Source organism: Centroberyx gerrardi, chromosome 11 (assembly GCF_048128805.1).
Source record: "Centroberyx gerrardi isolate f3 chromosome 11, fCenGer3.hap1.cur.20231027, whole genome shotgun sequence".
Taxonomy (NCBI): Eukaryota; Metazoa; Chordata; class Actinopteri; order Beryciformes; family Berycidae; genus Centroberyx; species Centroberyx gerrardi.
Window position 1 is genome coordinate 24,936,085 of NC_136007.1, and position 22,153 is coordinate 24,958,237.

At 42.8% G+C, this 22,153-nt stretch overlaps 2 protein-coding genes across 2 annotated transcripts; both read right to left on the reverse strand.

The window, feature by feature from the left end:
* Positions 1–1,193: 1,193 nt before the first annotated feature.
* exoc3l2a (exocyst complex component 3-like 2a) lies at positions 1,194–14,645 on the reverse strand. Its single transcript, XM_071906169.2, has 13 exons — positions 14,522–14,645; positions 9,874–10,434; positions 8,327–8,544; positions 7,004–7,754; positions 6,789–6,903; positions 6,575–6,685; positions 6,337–6,437; positions 5,963–6,073; positions 5,693–5,828; positions 4,756–4,878; positions 4,487–4,642; positions 3,170–3,291; positions 1,194–2,224 (listed from the first exon to the last, which is right to left on the reverse strand). Exons 2-13 carry the CDS (start codon positions 10,407–10,409, stop codon positions 1,903–1,905), a joined length of 2,802 nt encoding a protein of 933 aa, XP_071762270.2. The 5' UTR covers positions 10,410–10,434; positions 14,522–14,645; the 3' UTR covers positions 1,194–1,902.
* Positions 14,646–15,598: 953 nt separating this feature from the next.
* On the reverse strand, positions 15,599–22,143 carry ppp1r14aa (protein phosphatase 1, regulatory (inhibitor) subunit 14Aa). The gene is made up of 4 exons (XM_071906191.2): positions 21,938–22,143; positions 20,135–20,215; positions 19,876–19,908; positions 15,599–17,568 (listed from the first exon to the last, which is right to left on the reverse strand). Exons 1-4 carry the CDS (start codon positions 22,139–22,141, stop codon positions 17,392–17,394), a joined length of 495 nt encoding a protein of 164 aa, XP_071762292.1. The 5' UTR covers positions 22,142–22,143; the 3' UTR covers positions 15,599–17,391.
* Between the last annotated feature and the right edge of the window lie 10 nt (positions 22,144–22,153).

A 22,153-nucleotide genomic window follows, 5' to 3' on the forward strand; every position in this document is an offset into this window, starting at 1 on the left:
AACAAACAGCAGATTAACCAACTGTATGTGTGTTATAAAGGCCATAGGTTGTGGCTAGGATTTAGCTTTTAATATCAAAAATGGAAATATTAAACCAGTAAATGCTATTGAACTATTTATAATCCATAGCTTCACCAGCTATTTTGTGCAGAAGATAAACTTTGAAGCCATTTTTCTGAGTTTCACTACTGTTACAGTTCTTTGGCTTTGGATCATCAAGGTCAGCTGAGGCTCAGCACATGCACTGGGAGATCTGTGACCAAACTTCATCACACTGACCTCACTGCTGTTTGATGCCAGTGTGTGCTGGGAGAAGCCCAAGCACCGGGTTAGACTATGAGGTTTTATGCCTTAGCGCTTGCTGAAAAACATCTGTCAGTGTGCCAACCACCAGTTCTAAATTCTCACGAGCTGACACGGGACCGCATGAGTTATTTCTGCATGGAAAGTAACCGGGTCACACATAAGTTCAGAGGTAGACCTACGAGAGAGGTCAGTATGCAGCACCCCTGCTGAGGTCGGCTGACTTTGTTTTGAATAGCCCACGAGCGGGTCAGACATGAAAAAGATCGGCCATTGCTGCACCTTCACTCTGAGCGGCGGAGGGGAAGTTCCCTCCTAGCGCATAGTGTAAACTTGGCTCCAATAAAAGCATCCGTTTGCACCTCGGTGGACAACAGGAAATCTTTGTTTATCGAAAAACATCCTCTTGTTAGACCCCGGGGGTATGACCCCTCTTGTTGCACGGAGGCAAAGCGTCATGTAGTAGCCGTGGTGGAGCCCCATATTTCAAGATCTCACTCCACCGAACAAAGCTGCCATAACTCCCAAAGATAAACAACTAAGACGTGGAGTATATGTGTATATGGACATTCACATAAGTTCTGCGTCAGATCTGCGGGCCTGCGTCTGTTTGTCAAAGTGCCCTTTGGTATGTATTGTTTAACATAGCTGTAGACTCAGTGTCTGACACTCCCATGGGCAGGGGGCCACAGCACCTAAAGTTAGAAGTAGGCAGCGCAATACAGTTGCAACATGTACAGATACAATAGGATATCCATTTCAAGAGTTGACATATGTATGCAAGCAAACAATATGCCTTTACTTGTTGGAGCTAAAATACAGTAAACAGGTTTATACCCACAATAAAAGAGATGCTGAATTTGTTTAGTCTACCCAATCAATGGGTTTTTATTACGTTTCCAGCAACAGATCTATTTCATTCACAGTGAGAGTTCAAAACATTTACATACATGTTACATACAATATATCCTCACATACATTATGCACTATATCAAATACCAGAGTATTGCGAGCCAAGGAGCAGAGGAAGGCAGCGCAGCATCCACAGCACTCACAGAGCAACTATGAAGTTACATGACTGGCCGAGTAAATACGCGTTAAACATCATATCGCTCTATAGATAATATTGCATTGCATCTGCTAGCAGTAGATTCCACAATTATTTGGAGGCATACAAGGCTAAAAAGATTGAAGAAATGACATATTGAGCAGATCTTACATAAATGTAAAATAATGTAACTTTTGTAGATGTATGTATCGACATAGAACACTACAAACCATGATGAATACTTTTGTACAGAAAATTGTGAATGATATGCAGTCTGTTTTCACATTCCCATTAAAAATGCACATCTGGAGATGGATAAATGTCTTTAAGTCAGAGAGCATGTACAGTACGAGCAGTACCTGAGGTCAAGTTTCTTTAAATGGCTTTGATATCACTGGTAACGACATTTGGTACAACCAATCTTTTGTCAAGGTGCATGTACATCTCATTAGTATGTTCACAGTATTTCTGTGACTGCTCTCCTTTATGCCTTACATTTCCCTGTTCATCCTTAATGCTAAAACATCCACGTCAATAGTTAAGACTGCCGGCTAGTCTTCTCTGTGATATTTATTCATGTCTTCGCTAGTGTGGGATTCGCCGGGTTGAGGGTTTGCATTCTTGGCGCTTGTCCTGCGGTGTCGCCTCGGCCGGTTCTCTGAGAACCAGTTGGTCACGGTCATGGCAAGGCGGAGGAGACCCAGGCTGATGCAGTGCACCTCTGAGGTGATGGGGATGTCGGAGAAGAGGGCGTGGTCTCGGCACAACAGGACATTGCTGCACTCGAAGTCCTTGACGACGTTCAGGATCTCCTGACGCTCCGCCTGCCGCATCATCCCCCGTATGTTCAGCAGGGTGGAGACATGCTTCTTCCTGTGGAGAGGAAGGAAAGAGAGAGGATGAGCAGGGGGGTCAGAGATGGCGGACGGGTGTTAATTGAAATTGGGTCTGTTTGGTGTAGCTGACAAAGTTCCCTGACGCCTTTGAGTCACAGTCGCAGTGACATCTCTCTGAGTCACAGCATCAGTTTCTGGGAAGGAACAGAACATTTGTTTCGATGTTTTCGAAAGGTGGCATTTCGATATGTGGATGAACTGGGAGGAGAAGTCCAGGCGGGAAAGAGATGTGTGTGTCTGTTTGTGCACGTGTGCATGAATGGGCTCTGCTGCAGTCAGATGAAGTACCCAGCAAACACAGCGCAGGCCGGCAGCCTTTGATCTCCTAAAATACCAGCAGGGGATGCCCTGCGGTAAACAAAAGGGGCGAGTCAAGCGGTGAGTTAGCATGTCTCCAGGTCTGAACCGCTGTGTTTTGCTCTCCTCTTCCACACCTCCCCCGCTTTGATTCCAAGTGTGGCACCAGACTGTCTCCTGCAGGGTGGCAGGAATAGGAAGTACTCCGCAGCAGCTTCCTGTCTGCTCCGCCGAGGCTCCTGCGTCACACGCGGCGGTGGGCTGCCAATCGTCACCTGAGCCTTAAGCCCTGCACAAACAGCCTTGGGGGCCGGGACTCCCCTTGAGGCCCCGCAGCCTCTTCCACTCTCAAAACAGACCCTCGCTCCTCTCCAAAAATAGCAAAGTTAATGTAGATATGTTTCCGCGCTCCTTTTCCTTGTTTTGATCCATTGTGTCAACAAAAAGACCATACACTCTCTTAGATTTTCCTAGCTTAGGCAAAGTGCCAAAAACAACACTGTGAATGTGTAGCAGTAAGCATAAAAGAATATAGCGCCTTCGGGGGTACAGTCATGACAAATGGTGTTTTTGTGAGAGACAGTTGCCTGATTGCCAGGGAAAAACTCTAACTATATTCACTTACCTTATATCTGGAAACTCTTTCACCAGAACCGCAACCTCCATCTGGATAGAGGGGGTGTCCTCCAGGAGAATGATGTCAGCAAGGTGGCAGATGATGCTATCCAACCAGGATGAGCCTGATTCCTAAAACAGAGAGAAACAAATAGATAAGCAACAATTAAGTTATCATGGAACAACAATCAAAAAGTCTCGTCACCATAAACAGCTCATAAGCGATCACTGCATTGGGCATTCTTTGGTATAAGTGAAATCTGTTTACCTAAATGTAGATCTTTAAGATGGAGCCTGATCAGCACACAGTCTAGTGAACAATTAAACCTTCATAGGAAGCACAGATTAATACCACTAAAGGTCAGAGGCCAAACATTCAGGTCATCAAAGTGAATAACAAAGCTCCACCCCTGTTTTTCTAAGTTGTGTTTTTCAGTAAGGAAAAAGAAAGCAGAATTCTTTGGCTTGGCATTCACTAAAAATAACGGCGTCTTTTTTAGACAGCCATTAAAAACTCATCCTACCCCAGTTCCCAGTTTCCACAGACAATTCATCCTGCTCTTCGGCGAAAAAGGCCATCAAGGCCATCCCAGAGCCACATCAAAGCCAGCCAGCTGACAGGAACAGGAAGTTCCTTCTGAACACAGCGGCTTCCTGTTGTCAGCCGAGGTGACGGACACTTGTTTGAACTCACACACAGAGAGGGGGCAAATGCCATGCTGTCAGGCCTAGTTCCTCTCAGCTCTTCCCCTCTCTGGCTAGTGCTAACGTAAGCCCAGTTCATCCATCTCCATCTCACTGACGGCAGCCATTTTTCAGAGCTCACTCCTGTATCAACACTGTCTGAGTTATTCCTGACCTAGGAAACTGGAGGGTCAGGCTCCATTCAGAGCCGCCAGACTCTGCATTCCCCGAGCCACTTTTGTTCAGTGATTTTAGGAATCAGCATTTTGGAATATTCTCAATTTTAAGCTATGGTGGGGTCCCCCAAAAGGCAATTATTACTTGTGTTTTGGGTGTACAGTCAATAAAAGGATGGGCAAAAGACCTTCCTTAGATCAATTATGTACCCCTTCCCAAGGGGAACATGATTGATAGAGGTGTTATACAAAGACTGGCAGGAAGGCTGTGCTAATTGTGTAGAAGTAGTTCAAATTCAAAGACTTCACTGTCCTACTTGAGGCTAAAACAGCACTTTGTCAATGTGTAGCAGTGACCACAAAAGAGGTCCTTTGCAGGTAAAGTCAGTGAAAATTGTGTCTTCTTGAATGACACTTGCCCGATTCATTGAAAAAGGTCGAATTTGTTGTTTGAAGACCAGACTCACCAGATCCTTAAAGAGTCCTTTCAGCTGTTTGGCCTCGTCTTGCAGGCGAAAAGCCATCCTCTTCCTCATCTTCAAGGATGTGCAGATGACCCGCCCCCGCATAATGGCTCGGACATACTCCACCAGGACCCGCCGGTGCACCTCACCCACCAAGGTCTGTCAATCCATTGATAGAATTAATCAATGAACCACTACATAAAGCCCGAAAAACATACAATAACCAAATACTGTAGTTAAATGCTACTTCTGTTGGATGAAACCAGTAATACCTGATATGGTGGAGAGTCCATCCTTCTGAACTTCTTGAAGTGTTGTTTGATGCTAGCTTCAATGGCCTCAAAGGCCTCTGTGTTGTTCAGCCATTTTCTCTTTATCAGCTTGTCAAAGAAAGGCTGGAACAACAACAGGCAGAGTTCTGATTAACAGAGTAAATAGTGGCAAAAGGACCAGCTGACATACTCCAGGGGTGTGAAAATGAGAGACAAACAAGATTGTTTCCAAAGTTTTCAGACAGTTCACTGCAAAAATATCTTAACAAGCCAGTCAACTGAGTAATGAGTCTTAAAAATCATATTTTACATAGAACAAGTGAAAACATCTACCAAAGGGGTGAAATCATTTCTTGTTCCCATCACAAAATAATAATAATCATAATAACTTGTTTTAAGAATTCTCTTGACACTAGCGGAGTGGTCTGCCTTACTTCAGGATATAGTTACTTGTTTCTAGAAAAATCTTGAAGCAAGTGAAACTGTATCGCAAACAAGTGAAATTATCTCCACCCCACTGGCAGATTTTCTTCTCTTGTTCTAAGCAGCGTTCCCACTGGTCAAGGAAATTCTGGAATATCATGGAATTACAAATGGTGTATTCCAGACAGGGAAAGTCATGGAATATCAGGGAATTTTACAAATGGGTAACTTTACAGGAATATACTAGAATGGATTTTCCAACTTGTTTCACACATTCATTGATTCATTAGATGGTGGTTTTCATCTGTTTTTCTCCACAACAAACCCAACTGTAGTGGAAACCAGACAACAACCCATTTTCAACTTTTCGAACGAAGAAAACCAGGAAGCGCTCGGACTTAGTTATGTAAAGTCATGGGAAAGCCATGGAATTTTACATCAGGGTCATGGTGGTAACCCTTTCGAAGGAAAACAAAGACTGAACTTGAGACTAACAGACTTGCAGTGTTCTCACCCTGATGTGCTCAAACAGCCTGTCGGTCAGCACCCTCACTGACTGGTTGATGATCCGGTCCAGGGAGGAGCTGGCTCTCTGTGCCGGCTCCTCGCTGCCCTGGGGGTCACACTGCCTGCAGCGCTGCACAAAGGACCTAGAGTGCACACAGAGGTATGAAGCTGCACTTGGAGCAAATTGTGTATTACTGCATACATTTCCTTCAATTGGTGAAGATGAACGCTGTTGAGATGAATGGAGTATGTTTTTGCTCCATCACTATGCATCTACCTGAGAGGAGGGCAGCAGTTGACCAGAGCTATGGTTCTGGAAACATATCCATCCCCTCGATCGCCAAATTCTGCCTGAGTCTCATGAAACATCTCCACCTTTCTCTGGAAACTGGAAACACAAAGGTTTATTAATACCTGCTGAATGCTGATGCAAAGTTTATGAGATGAGAAAGGTCTAAGGCATATCTACCTAGATTTATTATGTTCTACTATGTTCTAATTTTAATTCTGTAATAATTAACCTGTAATGGATTACATTTTGAGAGCAACTTTCCCTTTCCAATCCAAGTTTGGGTTCTTTTACACACTTTGAAAAACACTTCCCTATACTCCGTACCCTGCTTTTATACCTTTCTGATAGCTTGTACTCACTTATAGAGGAAGTCAGCCAAGCCAATGAGACTGCAGCGAGCCACTCTTGCCCCCAGAAACTGGTTCACAGCTGTGGATCTGTCCAGGTCCACCTTCAGCCTCTGGAATAGTGAAATACATTGAGTAATGAGTAATACATTATGCACCTTAGACCAAATGGAAATCCACTAAAATAGCTAACAAAACAATTAGTTTCCAACTGGTTTTCTACAGTAAACATAACTGTATGACAGTGTACCTGGATGACAGAGCGTGCCAGGTGGGACTGATACTCCTCTATGTGCAGAGTCTGGGCCCATCGCCTCTCCTCTTCATCCAGAACCTGAATCAGCTCTGTTGTCACCTTCTCCTGAAAACCACAATGTAAAATAAGCTCTCCACTGAGTCTGATATAAAGATTTTCAAAGGAACAACCATGCATAAACTTTAAAAAAAATAAAAAGTTTTTTTACCCTGACAATACTGAGGCAGTCTTGCTCCAGCCTGTCTACTGTGTCTTGAGACACAATGGGCTCCAGTGGGGCATAGTTAATGGCCGTGGATGTGCTAATGGTTCCTAGGACATCCCTGATGGAAAATGACAAACCATTACCAAGTTTAATATGTATCGTTATTACATGAGACCACATCATTGCCAAAATTCCTCGTCTGATCTTTTGAGACATACCTGTTGTAGATGTTGTAGAACCAGTCCAGCAGTGAGTAGACATCAGTGATCTGCAGTGGGCCACCGGTAATGGTCCGTAGACGTTTGGCCACGGCCCGATGGTAGCTCTCTACGTACACCTGGAAGGCAGCAAACTCCTCAGGGTAGATGGACACAGCATTCCTCCTTGCTGCATCCAGGTCATCCACCATCCGACTCCTCAGGCGCTCCAGGTAGGAGGCCAGCTGGCCTGCCTGGGTGTCCACCTGATGTGGCAGACTCCAGTCTGCCGCCTCCGCCACAGCCTGCCTCCACTTCAGCTTCAACCGCCGAGGACGATGGCTGGGCTGGATCTGGGGGACCTCTCGCTGAGGCTTGGTCTCCTCCCTCAGGGCCCAGGCAGCATCGGCATGCTCCTCCTGCTGGATCACCAGCACCACCAGCCCAAGGTTGGGACCAGCGCTGGGCTGGCGGAGGGATTCCCGCACCACGTCCCACATCTCCTTCTGCAGGGCTTCATACAGGAGCTCCACGTCCTTAGCCTTCCGCCGGCTGGAGTCCAGCGATGCGTTGGGGCTAAATGGGTCATCCAGGGGTGGGGGCGTTAAGGGGATCATGCCAAGAGGGTTACTGGGACCAAAGGTAGGGGTAAGGGTGGGATTGAGTGTGGTGGGCAGGAGGGACAGCAGCTCGCACTCTCGCTCCAGCTCTTGAATGTGTGTGTCTGCCAGGAGCAGGTCCCTGTGGTTGACCAACTGTAGGATCTCCAGTACTGTGGGGAGGGAGAGGAGAAAAGTCAGCCTACGTTTTTTCTGCGACAAGCTACAGAATGGAGACAAATGAAAAGGGTGGAGCAACAGAGGGGAAAGGCTATATTTGTTGTTATGGTTATTGGGTAGTTCTGCGTGTGCCTGACTGACATATTGAGAAGCATCAAACTGAGTTATTTGTTGCTTATTGTGCACACTCTTCTATTCCTAGCCAGGTTCCCCGTGGAGCTGTGAACAGTAGCTTGGTTGAACTTCTATCTGGAGGAACCTGCATTAGAAGGAAGTGCGGTCATTTCCTGATTTCACAGTCTGGTGGTGATTGAACCCAGTGACTCAGGGGTCTGGGGACCTCTCAGCCTCATCAGAGAGTTGTCTAGGATTGGGAGGAAATACTGCTGAAGCTGACCAGGAAGTGCAAAGTTCTCTGTTAATAGACTACAGTAAGGAAAACTCCTTATGTGGACCTTGCAAAAGACTAACTCTTCTGAGACAATCACAAACTAAACTTCATTGGTTGATTAACGCTGGGATATTTTCCACCTGATGTTTCCATGACTGGTCTGACTATTATTACCTGAGAGAGGCTCTCTGGTTTTGACCACTGGCTCCTCCTCCACTATTTCCTCCTCGGTCCCTTGGGAGCCCCGGTCTGACATGGATTCCCTCTTCAGCTTGCCCAGGCTGACCATCCTGAGGAAGGAGGGCCGCCTGCGAGCCTCCGCCTCGCTGTCTGTGCTCAGGTCCCCACAGGGCAGGCTTTCTCTGCGCACCTCCTTACGCCGACCTGTGAAGCTACAGAGCAACCAGAGCAGCACAGACTTACATGAATGACTGCAGTTACCTTCCAATGAGAATCTATAGCCCCTTTCACACATGAAACCCGTAAAAGTGCAGGATTACCTTTTTCCAGTAAAGGTAGCAGTTTCTGTTGTTCACACAAGACATGCCTTTCCACTTTTTTAACGTAATGCTACCATTCACACAATACTGGCAATACCGTTACATTCCACTGTTGTCATTTCCCGGAAACCGCCGGAGTCATTGCACTAGTCACCAGGATCATACATGCAGTTATTGATTGATTATCAGAATGTTCTGAATAGAAAAGTGTGAATATGAATTGGAGTTATGAGCATTGAGGTATGTATTGTATGGCTTAACAGCACAATGTTTGGAATGTCACATATTCACACATCTGCTAAACTGTGCTGCTGCTAAGCATGAGACAATGTCTCAGATATAAATAGTCCCATTCACTGAGCACAGCAAGTACACAAAATAGTACTGGCAAACAAAAGGAGTTCCGTAGATCAACAGGTTGCTATAACATATTACATAACTCTTCAGGAAATAAGCACACTATAAGTTATGAACCACTCAGTGTTACTGACTAGGAGGGGTGGTGAGCATTTTTCCATTATAGACCAGACCCTTTCCTCTGGGAAACGGTCTGATACACTCCCCCAGTGTATCAAAATAGAGGCCTTTAATTTATTATTTTTCTTGAGTTGTGTACCCGTTTTCTGTGACTGTTACATTACTATATTGTTTGAGATATTATATGCAAAGGATACTTTTTTCGCCTGATGGTATTTATTGCAAGATATCATTATTCTCTTGCTGTTTATTTCTATAAAATGTGCTGTAAAACATGTATGTAAAATGTGCGTAAGTATGAATAAAAGATATTGTTATGAGCATTTTTACCATTTGATTGCACAGGGAACAGCAAAATTATGTACACACAAAAATTTATTTTATGTATTACCAGAAAGTGGTTCTTTAAATTTGTAGAAGAACCCTTTCTGGTGATATAAAGAACCCTTTTAGATTTGCTCTCTATAGTGCCAAGTTCAAATGGATCTCAAGAACCATGTGCTGTAAAGAGCTATTTAAGAACTTATGAAATGCTCCAAATCAGCATTACCAAAATAATGTTTTTCCATTTTTTTTTTAACAAATTAGTGTTCTTAACAAAGTGTTCTTTGTGTATTTACTTTCCTATACAGAGCCACTATCGTAATCAAAGAACCCTTGAACAACCCTTCTTTCTTTTCAGTAATATAGTTAAGATCTTATAAAAATGTCCTAACTCCTCTTGCACCCCTCTACCCTCCTCACCGAAGTAGGGTCATAATTTCTTCGGAGCTCCTGCGTAGTCCTTTCCTTTTCTCCCTCTCTGGTGGGAGTGTCTTAGAGCCTGTGGTGTTGCGCTGGGAGGGGCTGCTCCCCCACACGTTGCGTCCCGACATGCGCAGCCCCTTCCCCAGCTTTCCGAGGGTCTTGAGGGGCGACACTCCGCAGATCCGCTCCAGGGTTCCCCTCAGGGGCCTCCCTTTAGGGTTCCCTGCCCCATGCCTCTCTGCGTTCAGCTCGTTCTCCTCCTCCTCTCCGTCATGGGAGGTCCTGAGCTGGAGGTTACCCCTGACCTCCCCCATGATGAGACCCATGTCACCTCCGCTCCTCTCCTCCTCATCCAGGTCCACCTCCTCAAAGGGGTTCAGGTCCCTCTTCAGCTCCTTCAGGTCCTTCAGATCATTGAGATCGTTCAGTTCTTTCAGGTCCAAGTCCAGCCTGGGCAGGATCAGTTCGCCATTCACTCTGGGGAACTCGTGGCAGCTTTTCGACCTTCCTGGGAGCTTCTTTAGAATGGGCATGGTTGCACTTAAGACTCGTAACAAACTGAAAAACAAGAACATTGTGTAAGATGTAATTACTGGCTGTAGAAAATTTTTCAACAACTCTTTTCCTTGAACAGCAGTGCCTTTTCAATATGAGCAACAGGTTATCAGATCAACTTCATAAAGCATTGCTTTCTTTGAGATTTACTCAAACACTATTTAGTACACAATGATACCTTAGAATATAGGTAAAAGAATTCCATAGCAATCTTAATACCATATGGACATTTATATGAATATCTTGCTAAATAAGCATATGCTGTATCAGTGCACAGTACATCAATTCTGACCACTAACCACCTGTTTAATCTATATACACAGGACAGGAATATATGCTTTGAATGCTTAACACTTATTAATTTAGGTGTCTTATTGTTTCAACATATTGAGCATTAGGCTACAGCGGTGATGTTATGATGGAAAATTGGACTTATGAAATTTGGCAAACTGTTTATCTGTTAATACAACAGCCGCCGGTGTACACAACAGACGTTTATATAACCGGAATCCAAAACATCCTTTCACATGTTGGTTATATAACTCTCTTCACTAAGCCAATAGGAAATATGGATTCTAAATATTGCTGCATTTAGAGGATGCTGTGTATGTTTCTCTGACAATATACATGAGCTGAACTACTACCTTATATAAATATTACCATTTTGGAACAAATACGCATTTATGAATGTTGACTAGGTTGACTGAGGTTTACATGCAGCTTGTGCAGAAATACCAACACTTGAATGGCAGGAGTCATATAAAGCAAAATATTTGCTGTAAAGGGAGTCTTTTCTATCCTTGTCCACAACAATCAAAGATCGGATGCACTCTTATCTCTTCAGATGATAGCAGGGTATTTCCTGGATACATTACTTGACATTCTTCTCTAAAGGCAACGTAAAATAATCAAGCTGGTGGGGTTGTGTCCTTGGCTGAAACAGAGGATCAGAGGTTTGCTTTTCCTTTCTCCTCCTAGACATTTGGGGTATCTAAGATGTTTAATGTGGTAACTAAAAAGCACACAAATCAAAGTCTAATCAATTCCTTTAACTGGGCCAAAATTCTAGGATGAATAAATGTAATGTTTCACCAAAATCCTAAACAAAACTGTATTGTTTAGTGAAAAAGGACAGCTAAAGGGTGCTGTCCTTAGACCCACTGTATGTAATACAGTCAAATTACATTGGCTATTTTCTCCATTTCCTTCAAGATTTAAGGGAAAATCAATCCATCTATTAATTCATTCATTCTGTTATGCCAAGTGAGGAAAGCTGCCAAACCTGAACATCCACACCTGTTTGAATGTTGATCTATGAGTCTCAGTGGCACTTGCCATATCATCCCAGACTTTTACAGACTTTTTATAGACTTTTACAGTAGGACTTCCACTGATTTATCAGGGTTTTACATTTATTAACTCAATGTTACAATGTTCAGACTGACTAATATTGCAAAATTGTAACATTGAATTATATTGAAGTATCAAATGAATCAGGCAGAACCTCCTTTGACTTCTCCATAGCAAAAAATTTGAAAAGGAAAACTTCACAGAAATGTTACCTCTGTATTTTCACATATAATCACATATAGAGGTTTGATGAGTCAAATTTTCTTTGAAACCTCAGGAACTAGACTAGTAAATTTCATTTTCTTTGCTTGAGTATTCTGATGGAGAGTCTACCACACACCCTGACATTTGGATTTAACAAACATGGTGTTGGCTCCATCAGTCAGAAAGACAGAATGAAAGGAATTTTGAAAGGAAAATGTTGTTCAAAAATCCCATATATTATCTAAAGAAGATGTTTGATTCTAAAGTAATGTACGATATTAAATTTACAAATTATTGCCTGTGTGGGACTTGAGCCCTTGTGGGACTTGTGGGACTTTTACAAACCTGATTTTACTATTATTTGATCTGTATACACATATATTTATACAATTTCCTTTCCATTTTAAAAGAATACACTACTTTTCATAAATCTTAGACAAATAACCTCAATAAATGTATTTTGAAATACCTTGCCCCCAAAAAGTTAACTTTACAAAAGGTTAAAGGGGCGAAAACTTTTTTGAGGGACTGTGAATTTGATTTAATTAATAGTATATCAGTGCTATTACAGCAGGACAAAGCAGCTCTAGGGGGCATCTTACCCCACAAGGACAAACTTTTCCTTTTTATCATTTACAAAACTAAAATACACTCAATGTTCAAGATATTAGGGACATCTTACTGATATTGAGTTACAACCATCTCCTCCTACATCTGCGTCTCTGTGATTGGTATAGATTCAACAAGGGAAAGCAATAAGGGATAATGGCTTTTACCTGGATTCACCTCATCAGTGTACTTCATGAAAAGAGTAAGTATACATATTTCATTAAAACATTGCTTACATTGCTCAAGAATTTACACGCAACATGCACAAGATAACCCATTTCAGTTCCAAATTTCAGCAAAGTGACAGTACTTCTACTTGAGTAGGATGTTTTAGTACTCTTGCCACCCCCACCTTTAGGCTAGCACCAGCCATTTTAAAATGTCTGCCATACTGGAGCCTAATCATGTCTTGCCTTTTGACTTGCTCAATCACTAAAACACAACATGAAGAAGGTGAAGAAAGAAAAATGAAAATGAAAACATGGACCAGTACAAAAAAAACAAAAGTAAAACTGAGACTAGATTATGCGGAAAACGATACTCTTACTGAAAGTAAACTCCGGTCCCGGAGGTGCCGGTGTCCTGCAGGTTTTTGATCCTCCCTGACAGTTAATGAGCCACACCTGGTGTCAAACCTGGCCTCACACAGGTGTGGCTCATTAACAATCAGGGAGGATCAAAAACCTGCAGGACACTGACACCTCCAGGACCGGAGTTTGACACCCCTCCATGCACATCAGCATGTATCTGTTAGCTGTTGTTCTCCTTTAAAATAACTATTAATCGAACCACAATCTCAGCATTTTGTAAGAGGAAGATTTGTATACTTCCAAATCATTGTCACTGTTTGTGGTAATTCTTTGGTGACTGGGGTTCTTTGTCTTTTTCCATACCTTGGGTTTGTTTGTGGCAGTTAGAAGCAACCTTTCCAAAACTGGACAATAGTCAGCATTCTTCTAGTATATTTTGCAAATTCAGGATCAAGTTTAACCATGAGGTTTCTTACAGTATAGGTAAAGAAAGCAGAAATTCAGCTTACATACTTTCCCATTTCTGGCAGCTTTTCTGCACTCTGTTTTTGTGGCCCGTGTACGGTCATTAAATCATTTAATCAGGTTTGATTTTTTTACTTTTTTCCTCGTTTTAACTGGGGCTCCTGTGTGCCGTTGAACCTGTTTACGTATTCCTCTTGTTGCATGTTATGAGAATCCTCTCGAGAGGACAGGAGGAAATTACAGTGGAGGAGTGGATGACCCTTCAGCTAATGCAAAACATTTTCTTGGGTGGGAGAACAATGCAGCGTATTAAAAATGCAGACATCATTCCACTGCACTGTGAGGGGAGTCTTGATTGTTATACAATAGTCCATTGAATTCAGTGATCAGCTCACATTAAGGACAAATAACAGTCTGGTACACTGAGGTCAAACCTAGATGAGTAAGAAACCTGTTTTATAGTGAATACGCTCTAATATAACTGAGGAAAAAGTGAAGATAATTGGTCTCTAAACTCATTGAAATCGCCAGTCATATTAGTCAGTTGACATATAGTTGTGATTTTCTCATCACGATAATTATGAGATAAATTACAGAACAAGACAAACTAAGGGTTTTTTGAATTCTATCAGTGATAATATCCATCTCAAACCTCAAATCTCAGACACACAACAAATGGCATTCTCAAAACCAAATCATGCATATGTGGATAGAGAACCAGAAAACAATGTCCATACAGAGTAACTGAGAAAGATGAAACACACTTTGATAGTCTACAGAGCAACCTGAGCGTTGACATTGGTCATCAGTGTCACCACAGTAAGCACAAACTAACAGACGGTTCTCTCTGTGGCCACACTGACCTAAGCAAGAATAAAGCATCAACATCCCAAAACTATATACTGTATCTGAATTGAGTGAATGCTGCTTACCTGGTGTGATTGCCGTGCAGTGTTTCAGCACAATGTCATCCTGGTGTGTGCTGGATGTGCGGGCTGCCAGGCTGTGGCGTGTGTGCATGTGTGTGTGTGAGTGTGTGTGACTGATGAGTGTGAGAGTGTGTCTGCAAGCACTCGGTGGCTCAAGAGAGCAATGTGGTTGCCTGCGGTTTCCTGACGGGCTCTATTGTGGTAGAAGGTGATATGTTTTCCTGAGGAAACGCCCGTCCCGTCCTTTCTCCCCTCCTCCACCCGACCCCCCCGAACACCCCCCCACCCCCACCCCTCCCCTCCCACCCTGGGGACCCTTCTAATTACACTAATTGCATTAACTGTATGGTGAAGGAGGATAGAGTTTGACAGTGCATTCCCCTGCAGTGTTTTATGTGTTTGTCAGCTCTGCAAACTTTGTGTGTGTGTGTGTGTCTGTGTGTGTGTTGAGTGCACTGACTGTCAAAAACAAAAGTAGAAAATGAACAAGAGACGATGACTCAGTGTCCATGGCCTTGAGTCCAAATTCCATTCATACACCATTAACAGTGTCTTTTTCCTCAGCGGAAACCCTCATATGAAGCAATCTCAGCTAAAATGACAGTTGGCACTGGTACCTGCATTATACTGTCTTCACTTTACTGCATAGCGTCAAGGTCAACATTCTAGGCATAGTAGTCAAATGTTGCACGGGGAACATGGTAGGATGAAGTGCTTCAAGGATGTGAAACGAAAAGGATTGTATGGAAACGGCAAATTGTTCTGTACATTTTTAAATCAAGATTCACAAACCAACATGTCAACACTATCAGATCCCATGGCAGCTCTACCAGCAGAGAAACATTTTCCACAGACTCCTGTATTCACTGTCACCCTCTGCCCTCTAGTGTAGAATCCAGTGTAAGACAAGAGACAGTTTCCCACTCTAGTGCACTGATAAGCTATGAGAACAATGGAGCAGACTAGTACCAATTAATCAGTTAATCAATAGTTAATCAACTTTATCTATCTATCTATCTATCTATCTATCTTATTGTCCATTGCGTGTCTCATTCAGTCAGTTGGCTGCTGTAGTGTCTTGAAGACTAACTTTTAATAGCATTCCTGTCCCCAGTTCCACCCCTGACTGTCATGCAGCTAAACCTGTAGGTCTGCGTCACCTTCATGTTACCTGCATCTCTTCTTGCTTCCTTCACTGTTTTGCTCAACAAAATTCCATGAGTTTTCTGTGACTATTCAATGACATCAAGTGCAATTCAGCTTGTTCAAATCTTTCTCTTTTGTGGTTGAAGTCAATTCAAATATCCCAAGTCTTGTTTGGACTAATCACTTGGCAATTAGGAAATTTGTTAATTGGGTTATTCTTCTATCAGCAGCAAAAAGATTCTGAACATATTTCCATCACATTTCCAAAACTTCTTTTATATTTAACATATTCATAACTATTACAGACCTGGAAAATACACTTTCAAATTCCAAAACCTCAATTTTTTCCATGAGGAAATCAATGGATATAGCATAAGACAGTGAATGACATATTTTTATTAGCAGTTTCTGCTAAAGACTAATATCACTCAAACAACTTAGCAGAATCAAAACTTAGTGAATGTATTGACCATGGTTTAAACTCTAGTAACTACACAATTCAATAATATTTAGACAAAAAATGAGAAGGGATAAGCAAAGCAAAATATCATTAAAAAGCTATGTAAGCGATGCAACATGGTTGATTCCAGTGTTATACCAGAAGCCATATTGGTATATTGGGTGTATCTGCATTCCCTGTAATCATGACAATAAATAGCAACCAACAGAATTCATGACCGCCACGATTTAACAGAAGATGCACAAGGCATTCATGTGTATCTATTTCAGTATGTTGATAGGAGTGTATCCAGAATGCTCTGGTGTAGCTATAATGTTCATGTGTTCAGTGTAAGGTGGAACATTACTGCCATGAGGCTTTGTCACAGTCTGATTCAGCATTAACTCAGGCAGTGATGTTTTAAAGGAAAATTCCACCTTTGGATACTCTTTCACTGTTGGATATCATCAATTTGTGACATTTTTTGTGATTGCAATTTACCTTTTTGGTGTACCCACTTTCCCTCAACCTGCCTCGTCTACTTCTACTTCAGTTAGTGATTTACTACATTTCCCAGAATGCCTTTCGACAACCCCCAGAGAACATGCCTGAACGTGTTCAATTCAGCTGTGGGTTATAGTGTAGGTAGAGAGAGCGATAGTGACGGCGATGGCAATAGTGGTAATAAGAGCAAGAGAGCTAGTTCTTTTCCAGTCAAGGAAAAAGTCGCACCTTACTCAAAACACAACATGTCTTGTGGCTGCATTGCATTCTGGTCTATAGAGGCTGCTGTCAATGGAGAAACTGGTCTCTGCCTCTTCAATGGATTTCTCCCACGATGATTGTTAAACTTCGGTGCAAAATGGTGAGTCTAGAAAGAAACCCTTGCTCTTTGATTCTGAGTGACTGACACCAAAACATGACACATTTTTGCATTTACCATTTATGTTTTAGATAGCTGAAATTGTTTTTGCTACATCATGTCCTACGTTGGAATAAGAAAATACACCTCCAAACCACAAAATGGACCTAGAAATACAAGGTACATCGCCAATAGTGTTTGACAGTTTTTTAACATTGTTACAGTGATTTAGGGTGGATTTTTCCTTTAAAGATGTGAATTTGGAAGCTCATTTTAGAGTTTAAAATCTTGACCAACATCTCTGCCATCCACAGTCCAACATAACTACCAAGCTGGGGTTATCTGAGTATGTGATAGAAGTTTTCATGTCATGGCGGTGTGTGTATGTCGTTGCTGTGAGTGTGTGCGTGTGTGTGTGCGGGGAGGTCAGAGGGTCTGGTTGTGGCTGCGGGTGTGGTGGTTGTGGTGGTGGGGGTTGGTGAAGTGGTAGGGCTCGTGGCGGTTGTGGCTGTGGCAGATGACCGGGTGCTCGATGCCCTCGCTATGCAGCGCGTCCTCCTTGTGAACACCCTCCAGCTTCCCCACCAGCTCTCTGATGAAGGCCTGAGGAGGAACACAGCAGCCAGAGAACGTATCATGATGAAATACAAGGTCACATGGTCCATTATCAGGCATCTGGCAAGATTTCATCCTTTCCAATAAGCCCATAAATTTTGTCAGTACAACCACAATCCATCGATTAATAATATCCAAGTAGTCCTAACACCATCTATCATTTGTGTAATCTGTCAAACTCCTAGGTCCATTATCAGACATGCAGTCATTAACCATTAGCTGGTTGTGGCTAATGGTTAATGTCTGTTATTATTTGGTCTTTTCCCTGCCACACTTCCCCTTTCTTCCATAACCATTTGTTGAAAAGATGGGAATCTGTGCTGTAGTCTTGCCCACTGATACAAGGCTTACAGGCTTAGAGAAAACACAAGTAACCACATCCACAAACTCCCCCATCCAGTGCTATCTTAGATGGATGCACCTGTCTGATTTCAGTAAACAGAGATCGATTGACTCTGCATACAAAAATTGGCATATATGCATTCATAAACCTGTTTGCATACTATGGATTCACATTTCTTTTCTCAAGCTGATGATTTACCCTGCAGCTAGCATCACACAGTGGTATAAATGGGGAATGCTAACAATGCAAATAATCTCAGGACAAATGACAAGGACAAAGGACAAATAGGAGATTTAAGAAAGCGATGAGGAGCCTTTGTAAAAACATACTGTTATAACAGAGGACTCGGCTTTACTTGGACATTTTGTAAGTATAGTCCATGGGGAAGGGCAAAAACAGACGATTGAAAAGCCCCCCTCATGGCTATGGCTCATCCATTCATTAACATATTCAGTAAGTGGTATAAATGCTGAAAAAACTTGAGTCAGCTGTGAAGAGTAAAAATGACCAATACTAAACTCAACATTTCCCATGTTCTCAATGTGAGAAAATATTAGGCAAGAAGGAAGGAAAGATTCCTCCTCTGGAAACATCTGGAACATCGGCTGATGAAAGTAAACCACAGTCCTCTCAGTTTGCTTCAAGGTGCAAACTGTAGCCTATGAACCCACTATAAAAAAAAACCCTATTGGCTGGATAATCATTCTAGCACTTTCATTCCTAAACAAAGTAAATCAGTGAAAGGAAAATTAAGTGAAAATAATACAAACCCTCAGCAATTGAAAGTTTAGTGGCAAAGAAAGCGTATCAATCATCCATGAGTGTTTCTGGCTTACGTTCATAGATGGAAAGGAGGCCTCAGAGAGCAGTGGGGACCCGAGGGGGAGAGGGGGTTGGGGTTGGGAGGTCACAACAGAGGAAGTTCCCACTCTGCCTAGTGTTATGATGTGCTGTACATGTGTTGTCCTTCTTAGTTCTGTCCATATTTCATTAAATGAATGTTGTAAAATGTCAAGTGTAAGTGCTGGAAAAGACGTTATGAAAGTGTGATCTTAAGCCAATACTCTGTTCCACAGCTCACTCTCTGTAATGACGAGTCATGGCTTTTAAGGAGGTAGAACAGAAATGGGCAAAACCACCCTTATTAGACAGTATGGCACTCCTCAATCTTTTATATTGACTGTTAACAGCATATGCCCATTTGACTCTGGTTAACCTAATCCTACTGTTCATTTTGAGGTTGCTTTACCATCAACCAACTGAAGCTCCTAGCTGAAGCCATCTTGTTGAGCTGAATGTGAAACACTTGTGCAGCGATGTTGACTTAAGCCTCCTGGCCAGTGCTTCATTAAAGAACTGCTGCTGCAGGTTAGTGTGCATAACTGTATAAAATCTTCCACAAGCAAGAACAGGCAACAGACCGCTTTCCCTCATTCTGGTTTCAGATACTCCTTGGCCTCTCTTTTGTTTGGGTTTTAATTGTGTTTATGCACGAAAGCAGTTGGCATGATGAGGCGTATTTTTTAGAAACCTATTTTAGTTGCATGCAACTCTCAACGGGCCCAACTCTCCCAGGCCGCATCAGGGTTTCACAAGCTAAGTCTGGAGCAAGAAACCCAGCAGTCACACTCACTTTCCCTGCTCTTGTCCCTGTGTTTGTATCTCTGGCCACTGTGAGGTTTACATTTGATCCTAGAAAGACTCATTGTTCCGGGGTGAAAATGGAAAGAGAGAGACAGAGAGCACAGATAGCCATTGTTGGGGCATATCGAGTGGCTGTGGTAGGAGGTGTCAGACGCTGCTGCCTCAGTCTAGCTGTGTGTGTGTGTGTGTGTGTGTGTGTGTGTGTGTGTGTGTGTGTGTGTGTGTGTGTATGCATGCATGCGGGTATGCATATGCAGATCTGATGCGTGCTTCATCATGACAAATGTAATTTCCAATTTAAAACATACCTCTGTGTTGTTACTGCATTTCCGAAGCAGCTCCTGTTTAAAAAAAAAAGAGGATAATGTTGTAACAAACCAGCCACATATAAGTTGCGTCTTTCTGCATGGTCATTTATTGTGTTTTTGTTTTGGTGGAGAATGTGGAATCAGCTGTAACCCTGTTTAATTTGGAGATTTCTCCTCATTTGAATCCCTCTTTTCCCTTTTGACAATATATGGCATCTTATGGGAATGCATTTCCAAACTCCATCACAGGTCCTGTTACCTGCAACTTTTTGACTCGCTCCTCGTCGTTTGGCAGGTCAATCAGGTCATCAATGTTCACCTCATCTGGCATGTCATCCTCCTGAAGCATGCACATGAACACAGGCACGAGCATGCACACACAACACACACACAACGTGAATGAGTCTCGTTCACACACACATTGTGAAAATACATGTACCATCTGGATTGAGTATGGATACATCTACTTTTTCCACACACTTGACTGATATCTCTGATGCTCTATATCAAGAGCGAATCAAGACTGAGGCTTCAGCCGCACACAGAGCATGTCCATCATTTCCATGTTTATTGCTGAGGGCTGAATAGTAACAATGTTCATGTAATACTGTAACAGTGGCCTGCTCTGTCTGAACAAACAGCCATTGTACGAGCTCAGTGGAGGGACAGGCTAGTCCCACCCGTCCATCCACACCACTGCACTGTTTGTATAATCAGCCTGGCACATGCAGTATTCCAACTCTACAGCCCACCAGGTCCATCTCTATACAGTGAAACTCTGACAAATATGCCCTTCTTACCCTTAAAACCAATAAAATAATATAGGTTTACATTTCCTCTAACTGACTCTATCTGACTTTATGTGAAGGTTTCCATCATTCTTTATGAGTAGTCATATGACCACAGGACAAATTAAACTAATTTAAAACATATTCTGCAATTTTAAAAATATATGGAAATCTGTGGAAAAGCAAGAATGATTTGCTTAATTCCTGTAAAGTTTACTTTTTGGATACAAGGTTTTCACAGCCTACAGTAGATCATTTTTAGTCTGGGAGTATGTCGGCTTGGAGCTAGAGATCTCTGTGAAAGCCGGCCACTGATTGGTCCTTTTGCACTAAACTCCCTGCGATCATCTGAGTTTTATCAAAATCCCAGCCTCTCACAACACAGTCCTGCACTCCATGTCCCCAAAATACCCCTTCATCCCCCACAATCTCCCCATGAGAGATCCTGCGCCTCCCGTCAGCTCCTCCACAGCGGCCAGTTGCACAGTGTTTACCTCCTCCTGGGACCTACACACACAGCGCTCTCCCTCCTCCGTAACCTTCCCCTCTTCCCTTTTCTCATCATTCATCCCTCTTTCTGGCCTTACATGGGCAGCGAGCGTCCCCCCGGCGCATCCAAATCCCTGAGAAGGGGACAGCAAGTGGACCTCACTTCTGCGGGGTGCTTGGCCTTTTAAGGAGAACCAGGCTGCCCTACCTCTGTCTTTAATCTCCGTGTTGCTGACACATCGTACATCATCCCACCAGAGGAGCCCGCCGCTCCAAGTCCAACTACTCACGCATCTGGAGTTGTCATATAATCTCAATTTGCCTCGCAGTAATCATAATATTGTCAAGATAAAAAAACAACAAAGTAATCTTTCCATTTATATTTGATGCACTCTGCTGATTACATGTTCCCTATTTTCCTGAAGATACATCTTTATATAAAAGTGAAATATAGGGTGGCTGAGGTGAAGATTTATGCAGAACACAGGCCTGTTAATTATGAAAGAAAGAAAGGGGATGATGGGATGTTTAATGTCGTTTTAATTATTCTGTGCATTTGCCCTTTAGTATCTTTTTTTTTTTTTTTTAATGTATATTGTTCACTTTTGTCTTATTGCTCACATTTGTAAAGCACTTTGTAACGTGCTCTATAAATAAAGACCATTATTATCTTATTATATGACTGTTTAAAGTCCAATAAAAGTTATGTTCTCAGGTAGAAAAAGCATTGTTTGAGTGTAAAAGACTTGACTGTCTGCTCTGATGTTTACAGACACCACACTCACCTTGCCGGAGTACAGCCGGTCCAGGCTCTCGTCGATCCACTTCTCCACGTCCAGGCGCCTCTGCAGCTCTTTGCGGTTGTATTTCACGGTGACCCGGGCTTGTCTCTTCTGGATATTACAGCCGTGGTCCTGAAGCGATCCGAAATCTGATGAATGAACCTCATCGTCTTCCCCGGGCGTCGTCCCGGTCCGGTCGGCTGCCATGTCTGGTGTGGA

Coding starts and splice junctions, on each gene's coding strand:
- exoc3l2a (XM_071906169.2), bottom strand. CDS start 10,409: ATGCCCATTCTAAAGAAGCTCCCAGGAAGGTCGAAAAGCTGCCACGAG. Junction 4,879..5,692: donor GGCTGTTTGAGCACATCAGG/GTGAGAACACTG, acceptor TTGTTGTTCCAG/CCTTTCTTTGACAAGCTGAT. Junction 4,643..4,755: donor TGGACTCTCCACCATATCAG/GTATTACTGGTT, acceptor ATGGATTGACAG/ACCTTGGTGGGTGAGGTGCA.
- ppp1r14aa (XM_071906191.2), bottom strand. CDS start 22,141: ATGGCAGCCGACCGGACCGGGACGACGCCCGGGGAAGACGATGAGGTT. Junction 20,216..21,937: donor ACCGGCTGTACTCCGGCAAG/GTGAGTGTGGTG, acceptor TGCATGCTTCAG/GAGGATGACATGCCAGATGA. Junction 19,909..20,134: donor AGCGAGTCAAAAAGTTGCAG/GTAACAGGACCT, acceptor TTTTTTAAACAG/GAGCTGCTTCGGAAATGCAG.